The sequence below is a fragment of the Pipra filicauda genome, unplaced genomic scaffold (assembly GCF_003945595.2).
Source record: "Pipra filicauda isolate LSUMZ 115617 unplaced genomic scaffold, ASM394559v2 scaffold2_size9829703_pilon, whole genome shotgun sequence".
Taxonomy (NCBI): domain Eukaryota; kingdom Metazoa; phylum Chordata; class Aves; order Passeriformes; family Pipridae; genus Pipra; species Pipra filicauda.
In genome coordinates, this window is record NW_024104421.1 from 1,950,139 (window position 1) to 1,963,499 (window position 13,361).

Here is a 13,361-nt window from a genome sequence, read left to right on the forward strand (position 1 = left end):
ATACAGGAGAAATTGTTTACTGTGAGGGTGATGAAGCACTAGCACAGGTTGCCCAGAAAAGTTGTGGATGCCCCACTCCTGGAAGTGTTCAAGGCCAGGTTGGATGGGGCTCTGAGCAACCTGGTCGAGTGGGACATGTCCCTGCCCATGATGGGGAGACTGGCAGGGGTGTTGCAACTAGATGGGGTCTTTAATGTCCCTTCCAACCCAAACCATTCTGTGACTCTATGAATTTTTCTATTACCTTGCTGCCAGTGGTTACTCCTTGCTCTGGGGTCCTGGAGCCAGGTCAGGGGAGGATTGAGTGAAATGCAAGGAACCACAGCCAGCTCCCCAGTCTCCTACAGGGAATACACCATCCCTGACGTTGATGTTTTGTTGGGGCCACTTGCAATCAAGCTGTCATGTCTTGACAGCTCTGCAGGTGGAAGAAAAGGACCCATCAGACTGAAGATGATTTGTGAACAGTGAAGAAGGAGCATTTGCCACCCTGCCATGTCTGACAATGTGAAAAACCAAGGCCACATTACCTGAGGCTGTCACACAGAGAGCTGTCCTTTCAAGTGTCAGCTGCATCCTTATTCAAAAGTGCAAGAAACTGTGTTTTTAAGAGCTGAATTTGACTGCTTGTGAACTCTAAGGGTTTTGCTGGCTCCTCAGAAAATTCAGTAGAACAACACCCTTCACATCAGGATCCTGCCTTCACAAAAGGGACAGTAAAACCACAGCAAAACCTGCAAATTCAAAACGCTTATTTTAGAAAGAAATTATTCTAATTTATGCTCTCAGTGTTTTCAATGATTTTGACGTCTTAAGCATTAAATCAGAGGCTGAATACTGTAATTTTTCCTATTTTTCCAGTAAGAACTTGGTTGCTGATTAAAGTCTTTGGCAGGGAGTAGGCAAAAATTAATGCATTAACAACCTAACAATGAAATCAAAGTGATTTTAGTGTAGCATTATCTAAAAGAAATTATTTTTTGTTAGTACTGTGTAATGTTCTTTTAACAGATGACAATGATTTATTTCTACTTCGATGAATGATTAAACTAATCAGTGAATTGCTGGAGAGATGCTTTGTTAAATTAGTCCCATATTCAATTGGGAGTCTTTAAACTATTGCTCTGTGTGCTTATTTGTCATTGAATTCGCAGGGGGATGTACAGATTCTTCTTTTGTTTATATGAATATGAAATAGAACATCTTCTTTGATTATCAATGGAATTTCATTGTTTTAAACCAGGGAAAATGAGACAGTGGGGCCTTTCTATCTTTGTTTTTGTTTGGAGATGCCTTTAAAAAACCACTTTATGCAATCCTTTTAAAATTACTTGACTTACTTTTAAAGGGAATTTACTCTGCTTATTTCCAATATGCAAGGTGCTTTTAATTAAGAGTATTTGCAAATTCTGTGGTAATGATTTGTTAAAAATCAGGAAGAGTTGGTGATTTATTTGTACATTTTCTCTATTACACTGGATGAACCAATGCTGCACTGTTTTTATTAGTCCCCCCACAAGACTCCAGCCATTCATGAAAATTCTATGAATGAAGAAAATAATGAATGTGTTGACAATGAAAATAAGAGTTTCAGGAAGCTAATATTAGTGGAAATGCTTTTGTAACAACTTTACTGTCCAAAGCCAGCATTCATTAGGCCAGCTTACAGTTCTAAGGAGAAAAACAACTGAGTTTTCTTGAGCATTTAGCATAAATGACAGCTGGGTCCCTACAATGTGAGAACTTTCACGCTGTCAATATGAACTGACAATTTGCCTAGCAAAGAGTTATGCTGTGGGAGGTTAAGAAGAAAAGCATGAGAAGGTTTTTGTGAGTCCTGTAAAACAGATTTTGCTGGTAATAGAAATCTAGAAGCCAACTTGGGTTTACTATATAGTATTATCTCCTTAAAACTGAAAATTGGCTCTTGTTGAAATTACAATGTCCAATTCTATTTTACAAAAAAAAAACACAAACAACAAACCAAAGTAAACCCAGTTTAATTCCGGAAGAAGTTATACCATTATTATAACCTTTGACCCCAACAACATTAAAAAAATCTGAAGACAGATCACCCACACCTACACCATGAAGACAATGTGAGATCAGTTGGTATGAGTTCATCTTTGATGTTATTTACCCTTACAGGAAAAAAAATAACTCCATGTTTTGATAATTAATTAAGTATAAATGCAGGTTTCTCCCAGGTCATCCTAAGCAATTGCTTGCTCTTCATTAAGTTCAAAGCAGCTGAAATGCCACCAAGCAGCAGGGACACTTAATCCTTTGGCTTTACAACCCCCCACACCCCATCACTGGACTGTGTATTTTGCTTTATGTGTATGGAAAGTTTATAAGTGTGATCTTCAGCAAAGTGGATCTGTTGAACATTTTAAGCTAAATGGTGGTGTGTAGACTCGGTCTGATGTCTGTGCCATGTCCTGAATTTTCAGTACTTTACTAGGTGAGGCAAAAGTGTCTGAGAGCTCCTGTGGGTATCGTGGCTTTTCACAGAGAACTGTATTCAGCCTGTTTTTTCTCCTGTGTCCAGAGAGCGAGTAGATTTCTCCACAAGTTAGGCAGAGGGACAACCAGCATGGTGATTTTATCTGTCCCTTCTACTTTCCTCTGGCTCCTTCACACCACCTTCTCAGCCCTTATCTTGTTCTTTTGCTTTTTAGACTCTCTGAAGTGATATCTAATCCCTCAAGATTTGATCCAAACTTGGCAGTTATTTTGTTGTTAATCAGTAGCTATAGCTAGGCAGGTGTGATTAAGCATTGTGAAACTCAGAGGCTTGGTTAATCCTTTGTTTTAAAGAAAAGGGAACACAATCCCAAGATGAATGAGCTGTTTAGAAAAGAACCACTGAGAGTGAAGTCAGCAGGACTGAGCAGTAAATGGGGGAAAGGTAATTCTGGCAGTGGGGGACTGCAACCACCTATCCATTGACCACCTTATAAAAATGGAGAGAAGAACTGTACATGCAGACTAATTAGCATGAGAAGCAAGAGATATAGTTAGCAAATAAGGATTGGTAGATTTGAGTACTAACTAATGAAAAGGATATGTAGTTTGTAACCAATGAATGTTGATACCTTTGTTTGTTAAAATGTATAAATTGTGTGAAGTTTTGATGATTGGTGTTTTCTGGGTTACCACCCAGCTCCCTACTTGGCACAAACTGGAGTAAAAAATAGAAATACCTCTCCTTGGTGTGTGAATTGGCCATGCACACCAGGTAAGAAGCCAATGTTCAGGATAACAGAAGGACAAGGGTTTTAAAGCTTTACATGCTTTTGGAAACCAAAGCATTTATGCAAGTGACAACTGATATTATCATTTTTGAGCATAACAGGATATAAACCTCACTTGAAGGACAACAAGTCATCTCAAGCAATATCAAAGGTTCTTTCCAACTCAAAGAATTTAGTAACTCCTAAGTGTTTATTTTGTTGATCTAAAGCCACACAACATGTGCTACAGGCACAGAATTTATGTGACAGTGTTCACTACTCTTAAAAGCAAGAGTTAAATGGCTGCTGCCTTTGTCTGTGGTTTGTCACAGCCTTGCCTTTGTATAACTACCTGTCTTGGAAGGAGCTTTGATATATCTTGAATGAGAAAGAAACTGTTATTTATAAAATATATCTCTTCTACATTTCCTTTAATTGCCACCCCTACATCCTTCCTTTACTGAGTATATGAGCTCTCATTTGGTCAGGGTCACCTCAGAGATGAATCTCAAGTCCTTTGAATCTGAAGACATCCTCCTAGTTCAATAACTGTAAATTAAAAAATGTTCTTGAGAAGGCAGATGCAGGACAAGAGTGCAGCTGCACACTTAGTACTGCTCCACTGTGCTGTCAGTGGGTTCCTAACTGTGGCTGAGCCTCAGGACACTAAAATTTATTTTTCTGCTTTAGCATATCTTAATCCACAGTTAGGATAACAAACATGTTTTAATGTTTTTTGTTAGAAAGCAGGTTGTGACCTTATACTAGCTGAACAGAGTCTTAATTTGCTGAGAAAAGAAGACAAAGCAAATAAATATAAGGAAGTAAAGAAATGAGACAGCAGGAATGAGTTCTAACAAGTGCAGAGTTTGTGCCGTAACACTGGGTCTGTTTTCTGGACCACATACTGTGTTGCCATGCCTGGTGAATACATGATGTAAAGTCAGACGTTGCTCTGTACGTGTAAGTGAGGCCAAGTGCTGCTGCCATTCTGCCTCATCCTTCCAGAGAGTTCTGCGGTGCTGCATCCTGTCGCCGTGGCATCTGCATTCTCAGAGGCCTGTGCAGTACCTTCTGTCTCTGCTGCAAAGTCAGCTTTTGACAGGTTTGACAAATAAAAAACCCTGCACTGTTGTTTGCATGAGGAGAATATTAACTCTTGCATTGTAGACAAATCCCATTCTGTATCAAAATCACACTGCTTTAAATTCACCTGTCTCTTCACCACTTTTTTTTTTTTTTTATATGCTGTGCTGCACTGATGCCCTGTGTGCTGCTTAAGTGATTGTCTCAGCCTCACTAAAGGTGAATGACCTGGGGTTTACAGGAAGATGTCCCACTCATAGTTTAGCGATCCTCTGGAATGAAGACTGTGCAGATCTAATTTATTACTGTGTTTGATGCACAGGAGAGCAGGACAATTTGACCTTGCAATTTTATGCCCTGCTAAGCGACTACAAGAGCTTCTTAGCTGAAATTGTCCCTTTCTAATTTTAATTTATTCTGTGTCTGGGCAGCTGACAGTTTAAGGAGCTGCTGTCAGGCTACAAATATCTTTGCCTAAGGCTTTGGACTGACCCATCCCAGTGACACAACCATGGAGAGAGCCAGGGTGACTCCAGATTCTCAGTGTGTTTCTGTCATCACCTTGTTCCCTGTTCTTTTCTTCCTTTCTTCCCCAGAGGTATCTATTGTATATCAGCTCAGGAAGGTCACTTGCATGGATTCTTTTTTTCTTTTTATTTTTTTCTGGTTGTCATATTTCCCCTGTGTCCTTGCAGCTTGCCTAGTAGGCTCATGGTCAATATCTGCATCAGGACTTCAGGCAGTTTTGGTTTTGCAGAAATATCTTTTATCTTCTGTATCACATTTGTTGCATTCTGGTTTGGGGAGTGGGGATAAGACCTGTCCTACATCTACTTATCAGCTAATTTCTGCCCTTTTATTTTTTTTCCTTAGCTCCTAATTATCCTTTTTCTTTCGTCACTTTGAGCCCTGCCAGCTCCCCGGGTTCTCCAGGAGTGGCTGCTACAAAGATGTGTGTGTTCTCCTCTGTAAAACCGGCCCTTGTTTTGTGTTGCTAGGCTACTCCCTTCCAGCTGCCATTGAAGAAATGCTCCGTGGTGGGAAACGGTGGGATCCTGAAAAAGAGCGGCTGCGGCAAACAAATAGATCAAGCAGATTTTGTCATGCGGTAAGACAGAAACCTCAATGCCACATTGTCCCTCCTTCCCCCTGCTAAGTCTCAGAGTTTTCAAAGCTATTCAGTTGCCATTAATCAAGTACAATTTGCCTTGTTGCCTTGCCTTTGCGGGATGCTTTGTACAGGCAACTTGGGTAAAAGTGTGAGGAGAGGCAGAAAAAAGAGTTGTGGCTGGCTTCTGCAAATGGTTGTGTGTGGTGTGGGGACAATCTGCCAGTGGTTAAGGTTGTGACAGATGGTGCAGTGTCTCAGGAAGGTACTGAGGAGCTGCTTTTCTCATTATTTTTGTAATGATAGGCAGGGTCTCATCCTGAGGAATGTCCTCTGAAACTCTAAATGCCATCTCTGCAACCCCTTGAACTCAAGATGAGTAGGTGCTGATTATGAGGCAAGATTTAAGATTTAAGTTGGTACAAGCTGAAATCTTCCTGTGTTTTTCTTCCCTCTGGCTGGCTGTCTGAGGAAAGGCCAGACCTCTTTCCTTGATGCAGAGTTTTTGGGATTCCTCACATTTCCTTCCCTTTCAGCCTTCCTGAAGTTGTAAGAACCTGTCAGGAGGGATGTTGAACCAGCTACTGCTTTCGTGATTGAATTTGACACTTTCTCGGTCTGCAATCTTTAAGGAAGAAAGACAGAAATTAGTTCCTCCCTGTTAAACATGAACAAGAGAAACACTGTGAAGGAGAAACCGGAGGAATGCTCCCAAAGAGACGAGAAATGGAGTTTTTTTGGGTTTTGACATGAGTGCATAATGAACACCCACTTTAGCAAGTCTCCTTATTAGATCCTGATGGCTTATTTGTAAAGCTGTACAAATTTGCTGCAAACCAAACAGTATTACTGTAATTTCTAGTTTGCATCTCAAAGACCAAAAATGCCTTCTATGTTAAAGAAATAAAACAAAATAAAGGCAAAAGGAAACATAGAGCAGAAGATGCAAGGCACAGGGGAGAAAGGCAGCACACTGATTGCCATTACTGCAAAGCTCCCTAGGTGTTCCACAGACTAAATATAAGAAACTGCAGGGTGTATACCATGGTAATATTACCTAGATGCAATGGAAAACTGAAATGCTGTAGGAGCAATCAGTTGCAAAAACAATAGAAATTAAAAAAAAACACAAACAAACCAGCAGTTATTGTAGCTGGATGAGGAAAAAAAAACTTTTCTCTCCAGGGAGGGTAAAGCAACCACTATCTGGGCAAAACTTGTTTCAAATTGGAAATAAATGATAGGGAGTTTTCTGCAAAAATCTACAGGCTATATTGTGTTACTGATGTGCAGTCATATTTGTGTGTCAATTCTTTTGGATTAGAAACTAATACACCCCTGGGAGAAAATATTTTTACAGCAGGGGAAAGACAGGATTTGGTTGATCTTTTATAAATCTGATTTCTGTAATCGCAGAGCTGAGAGAGAAAGAGCACAGTGGTAACCTGCATAACATTTTTCATTTTTTGAAAAGAAATTTGTGTAATATCTTCAAAGTATTTCTTCAGTGCAAAATGTCATGCCAGGTTTTGTCCTTGTTCTTTTGTTCCACCCACATGGGTTTTGATTTCACTTATGTGTATTTGCCATCTTCTCTCATATGTTGTAATCACTAAGGTTATTTAATGAGTTTAAACTCATTGCTGAGCATCTTCTACAAACACAGTTTTTCCAACACAGAGATGAAAAGAGCAGCAGTTTTCAGCCCCTAAGGCGTAGCATGCTGCATCTGCAATGAAAAAGGTGCGTGGCATATGGTTTACATATTTCATAGTGTGGTTATTAGTGTGGTTATCTTCTGATATCTGGCTGTTTTTCAAGTTTGTAATCCTTACTTCTAAGAAAAAAATTTGGTTTTACACCTCCTGCTAATGCTTATTTTATGAGAGAAATGTTGGGTACTCACCCAAAGCCATGTTTTTGTCTCTGTTTTGATGATGTTTCCTTCTTTCCTGCATGTTCACATACTCACTCCTCAGTACCAGATGTAACAGTAAGAGAATTAGAAAGAAGTTTCTTAGGATGAATATTTTATTTCTTGATGTGCTCCTCACCAGCACAACACTTGGCACTCTGCTGGCATATTAAAGAAAATAATTAGAAAGGCCAAGAAGTTTCTGTTAACCAACTGATTTCTTACAGCTTTCTCTGGGTACTCAGGGCTTTTCTTAATGTTTAATGCACAAAAAAGTGGGAATGAGACTTACTGATGAAAAGGATTAGATGTGTTTAAACAATGCATCTGGGACTGCCTTATGAAAGAATTTTCATTATTGATGAAAATCGATGCTGAGATGATAAAAAGCAGGGTGAGATCTTAGTCCTTCATAGTGCTTTTGAATAAACTTTAATCAAAAGCAGTTTCTTACAAGCTTGCCCTATGAGTTAGTGTTTATGCAAATTGGAGAGCATTAAACTGTAATCTGGCAGAGGCATTTATGCCATCTTGCTGCCCTGAGGCAAATCACCTATATATATGTTTCTTCACAAATATTTGTTTGACTTGCCATTGAAAACTGCTGCTGAGAGAGTTTGTACAATCTCTCCAAATAGTATTGATCTGATTAATTTGTATCCTACCCAGTGCTGGGGCAGGAAGCAACCTATTGCCAGATTTGATTTGATTTGATTTTTTTTTTATTTTATTTTACTTTACTTAGTTTCTATATTACTTTATTTTATGTAAATATTTTTCGATTCTTAAGATTTTCATTCTTTGTGTATGAGAATTAAGCTTCCATTATGCTTCTATTTTTTTCTTTGAGTTCCTGAAACCTCTTATTTTGGTTCCTCTTTTCTGGCTTCTTTTGAAGTTGTCTAGCTTCTCTTAAATTGTGGTAGACCAAACTAGAAGCTGTTTTGTAACTGTAATTGTGCACATTTTGACAAATATAGTTGTGAAAAGGAGAAAATGTTCCTGGAAAATTTATGTTTCTTGGTGAATGTGGTTGAATTCATCTATGTTCCACGTAGGCCAGACATCACTGTCCTTCTTGGTGTTTCCTGATGATGTGAAATGAAGCATACGATTTTGAGAGCTGGCATTTGCATGCAAATACATGCAGATATAGCATTAGTGTGGGGTTTTTCTTACGGAATGTGGGGTATTTTGCATTAGCCAGAATTGCAGAGTGTGCTGTGTGGGCACCGGTGCCCTCTGCGGGCACTGACACCGCACAAAGCCGTAACACGTGGAGGTGCAGCCGGGAATTCATGCAGCCTCATTCTGCTGTCACAAGCACCTGGATCCCTTCTCCAGGCACTGCAGAGGTCAGTGAAAATGCACAGAGGCAGTGACTGCTGTGGAAGCAAGGGCTTTCCTTGTGCTGAGACTGATTTTTCCCAACGTGGCAGATGCGAACAGCAACCCGTAATAAATAAAACAGCCCAACAGTTTCTGCAGTAGCCCCTGGAAACTGCTATAAAAACTGAGCCATAGCTCACTTCCCCAGCTCCTGCCTCTCACTAATGTTGGAAAGAGGCCTCTGAATTGTTAAGATTAAAAAGAAAAAAATCAGATCAGCAACTTGTTGTTGGACTCAGGGGTTTCATTACTGACACGGACTGTCTGGAGGATGCATGCAGAAATTGGAGTACTACAAAGAGGTTAATGCAAAAGATGGTGAGAAAAATGATGTGGCTCTTCAAGGTGTAAAGAATGCATCAAAGGAACCCATGTCTCTCTGGTACTGAGAGAAGTCATGAATGTGGAACAGTTCCTCTCTGAGTCACTGCCTGCCCTCTTCCAAAGCTGGGGTCTCACCCTGTGTGGGGGTGACTGTCTGCAGAGCTTAAAGCAACCAGGGGCTGCTTGAGCCCCTTCTTTAGGGTCAGTGTTTGCTCAGCACATGCTCTCAGTGGGGCAGGAAGAGACAGGAGCTGGCCCCCAAGCATGCCCCTTGTCTTCCTGTACCTCACGTGCTCCCTCTCCGTGCTGCACTTTCCCAGCCTGCTGCAGAAAAACAATTAAACCAGCGTGTGCAAATGGAGATGTCTTGATTCAGTGGTTGAACTTCAAAATTGGAAGTCAAATTTGGTTATGGTAGAGTTCAAAACTGGTTTTTGTTTTTCTTTTTCTTTAGAAATCCCCAGCGAAACCCCAAAACCCAACAACATAAACAACTAAAAGTGTTTCTCTGGGAAAAATTCCAAATTCCACTTGATTTTTTTTTCTCTGTGTTTTCTTGGTAAATTCTGTACACTGAAGGTACCCCATAGTGAAATATTTAAAATGACAGTTTTGCTTGTAATACCACAGAGTGGTAGGAGTCTGAAGCCTGATACTAGTAGATGAGGCAGACCAGAGTGCAAAGCAGAACTTTTTAAAAGAGTTTGGATAAAAAATTTCAAGAGATAATAACAGCCTCTTCCACAGCCTTTCAGCCTGTCAGAAATGCCAAATGTGTGCCTTTGTTTTTGCTTAGCAGATAGATAGATATCATCTCTGCAAAAGGTTTTATTACTGTATTTCCCCACAGTCTGGTACAAAAGTGTCCTATTGTGTTTGTAGGTCTGGTGCAGTAGGGAATATTTGGTCTGGTATTTATACATCACTTTTACATTTTCTGAAACTTGTCAATCGTGAATGTCATTTAAAATCTTGATTGTCTTTTTGTGCACAGGTGCAACCTTCCTCCTCTATCCAGTGAATACAGCAAGGACGTTGGATCAAAAACCCAGCTGGTGACTGCAAATCCAAGTATAATTCAGAAAAGGTAGACAGCATATTGTTCCTTTTCTGGTCGGGGGGAAACAAAAAGAAAAATGCTTCATCTGTGTTATAGATATTAGTGCATCAGAGTTGTGTTCTTAATGATGGTCTGATCCTGGAAGGGGATTTAAAAAAGGTGAAATAGGCAATGGTTTGGTGCTAGGTGAAATAATTAAAGACTAAAACCCCGATCCTTTCACTATAAGCAGGGAAACTAAGGAAGGTTGGCTTTTATAGAGTTATTTCATTTACCAGGCTTCCCTCTGTGCTTCCAGCTCCTTCCCTTTTCCATGTGCTGGGCACGTACCTGAGGTGCCTTGGCTACTCCCAAGCCAGGCACCTACTGATGGGTGTCCCAAGCTACTCTGCTGGTCAGGCCAGCTGGCTGATGCATCCCACAGTTACTGAAGATGCTAATTTGGGTTTCTCTTTGCTTCAACACCAGTAACCTCTGGGTCTTCACTGTTTTCATATTCTTTGTTTGATAATAACTTACAGAGTACAAAAGGTTAGGATGGAACTCCTTGACAGGTTGTGATCATACAAGCTTTGCTTTCTTAGGAAACTGGGACAGATTTTTGTTGTTTATTACAGTTGGTTGAAATTTTCCAAATGTCAGTAGCTGATGAGAGAGAGGGAAAAAAATAAAAGTCAATGCCATCTCTCTGATTTTGCCTTCCTGAATTTTAATTGCTATATTTTTTGTTTATCCCCCGGAATGAGGTAGACTGTTCTCCGGCAGAAAAAGATCTGGTAGTAACCTGCCATGTTCACTGAAGAACACAAGAGAAAAGGCATAAACCAAGGGGATGAACAGGAAATGATTAGGCATAAAGAAATGTATAATGGGAGCACTGCGAGGTGAAGGATTGTGAAAGGAAGCAAAGCAGGGAAATAAAATACATAATAGAAAAGCCAGGTGTTTTAGAAAGAAGAAAGGCACTGGTTTGGAAATTGATGTTTGATGGCACTTAAATGTAGTATTTTTCCTCTCTAGCAGAATTGAAGGGTTCTCTAGTTTTGTGTGTGGAAAAGATGTCAGTCTTTGACAAAGTAGAAAAGAGAGGGTGAGCAAGAGGGAAATGGAGTAGTAATCATCTTCAAGAGCTGATTCCAGGCAGAGAGTGCCTGAATAGGGAAAGGTACAGAAGTGCTTGTGGGATGAGATCAAAGCAAACCAAGCAAAATTGTCAGGGGATGGCACCGGGTGCCAGGCAAGAAGAGGGGCAGTGGATGTGAAGACAGGGAATCTGAAAATCCTGTGGGATGTAGATGGTGGATGAGGTTCTTTTAGGAAGTGGAATGAAATGGCCAGAATATCCCATCAAGGAAAGGAGATCAGTTTGACCGTGGCATTTTGGAGGAAATGAAGAGGAGCAGTATGAAACATAAAGCTTGCAAAAGATTTTGCAGTTTTCAAGGCAGAGGATTATTTAACTCAGGGGTATTTGTTTTGTACCCTCCCCTCCTTCAAGGCCTAGAGTAGAAAGCTCGCTGTACTTAGTATTTTTGAACAGAAAAGGGAAAGTGTTTTAGTGATGCTACAAGGAGAATGTGGAACTACACTAGAGAGACCGTAGAGTTATCCAGCAAGAGAGAAAGGAAGGAGTGAGCAGATGGTTGAAGAACCAGATGGAGAGAGCGAGGTGCTACTTTGTGAGAGGTGGGTATCACAAGGAGTGGCGGGGGGGATGGGGTTGAGAAATGGGGAAAAAAGAAAGGGAGGAAGGAAACAGGATTGTGATCAATGTAGTTTTCAAAGTGAGTGAACAATAACTGCAATGCAAGACCTTTGATGGGAAAGTAATGTGGAGTGCATAGGCATGTGTATTGATTAGGAGGAAATCTACAACCAGGAACTGAGAATGACGCAGGGAACAAATTTATAGTGCTGAAAATTGGCAGAAACCTCCTCTGAGGCTTGAAGCTCTTGAGAGATTTGACACTTTGCTTCCTCTACCTGGTTCAGAAGGGATTTTTTTTTTTTTTTTTTTAATAATAGTTGACTGATGTTTCCAGTGTGCTCTCCAAACTCATTATTTTACCTCCTGTGTGTTAAGATAGAGTGGAGGGGAAAAAAATGTTACGTTTTGGGAGTTAAAATAGAAACAAAGACTACCATTCTGTCATCAATTTCTATGAAAAGAAGTTTTTTAAGGAATTAAGACTGTTTTTAGGTCCAGACTTGCATGAAATTTAAAGACGTTCAACTTGGTGGCTGATATGTGTCTAAGCTGTAAATTAACTAGAGTCACATAATGGTATCATTCATTATCATTCTTCTCCTCTCCTCTTGTTCTTACTTGAAGTAGGTTGATATTGATGAGGCTTGACATCTCAATTATCTCTCAAGTGTGTTATGGCAGGTTTAGTGAATTGGTCCGGCAACACCATTCATGGCTTCTAAAAGATTTATCCTTGCCAGATAGTTTATGATGAGGCATGTTGCATAGGGAAAAGTTTTCATGCCAGGGATGTAGAGACAATTTCCTGTCTGGTTCTAAAATCAGAATTAGTGCCTTTAGAAAATCAAATTGTTGGCAGTAATTTTTGCAGAGATGCCACCATTTCCCTCCAGACTTAGAGCCTAAGTATGGGAGAGTCAAGATTTTAATCTGGGAGTACATTGACTGGAGATACCTTCTAAACATTGCCTTTTGCAAAACTTAGAGGTCAAGTTCCTACTCTGTTTTCAGCAGGAAGTGTAACTGTGCAGGTAGTACAGTTTTCACTTGTGAAATGTTTTTCACAGTCCTTATTTGGGTTTGAAAAATGATGGGGAATTTCCTACCCTAACTTCACTTAGTATAATACAGGAGAACTGACAATAGATGTATTATGGTAGAAATTTTCCCATCTGACTAAGAGGACGTGTGATGACTGTCCCAGTTTCTCTTTTTGTCTAAAATATTTCACAGGCATCTCCCTTCAATTAATATTGGAACTCGCAGTCCTTCAAGCCCGTGGAAAACCGTTTTTTCCACTTTGTATTCAAAACTTACTTTTCTGTCAAACCTTGGCTTGAGGTGGCATTTGGGATTGAAATGTTGCATAAAGCTACTCCTGGGGCCAATGTGACCTCTCCCTCCCTCTATCCCCCAGTATTGTTGTGGGACTGCAAAAAGGTTGGCATCGTTGATGTTTCCAGTTCATTCCCCTACTATCCTAGTCAGCTTGGCCTTATCTGCAGGGAACAACTTTGTAGGCAGAAGGTTATTCT

General features: G+C 40.2%; 1 protein-coding gene across 1 annotated transcript in view; it reads left to right on the forward strand.

Annotated features, from left to right (window-relative positions):
- The window catches only part of ST8SIA1 (ST8 alpha-N-acetyl-neuraminide alpha-2,8-sialyltransferase 1), a 121,569-nt gene that overhangs the window by 57,956 nt on the left and 50,252 nt on the right, over positions 1–13,361 (forward strand). The window contains exons 3-4 of the mRNA XM_027726591.2: positions 5,321–5,430; positions 10,053–10,145. Coding sequence (XP_027582392.1) covers positions 5,321–5,430; positions 10,053–10,145 — 203 coding nt within the window. The remainder of the gene's footprint in view (positions 1–5,320; positions 5,431–10,052; positions 10,146–13,361) is intronic.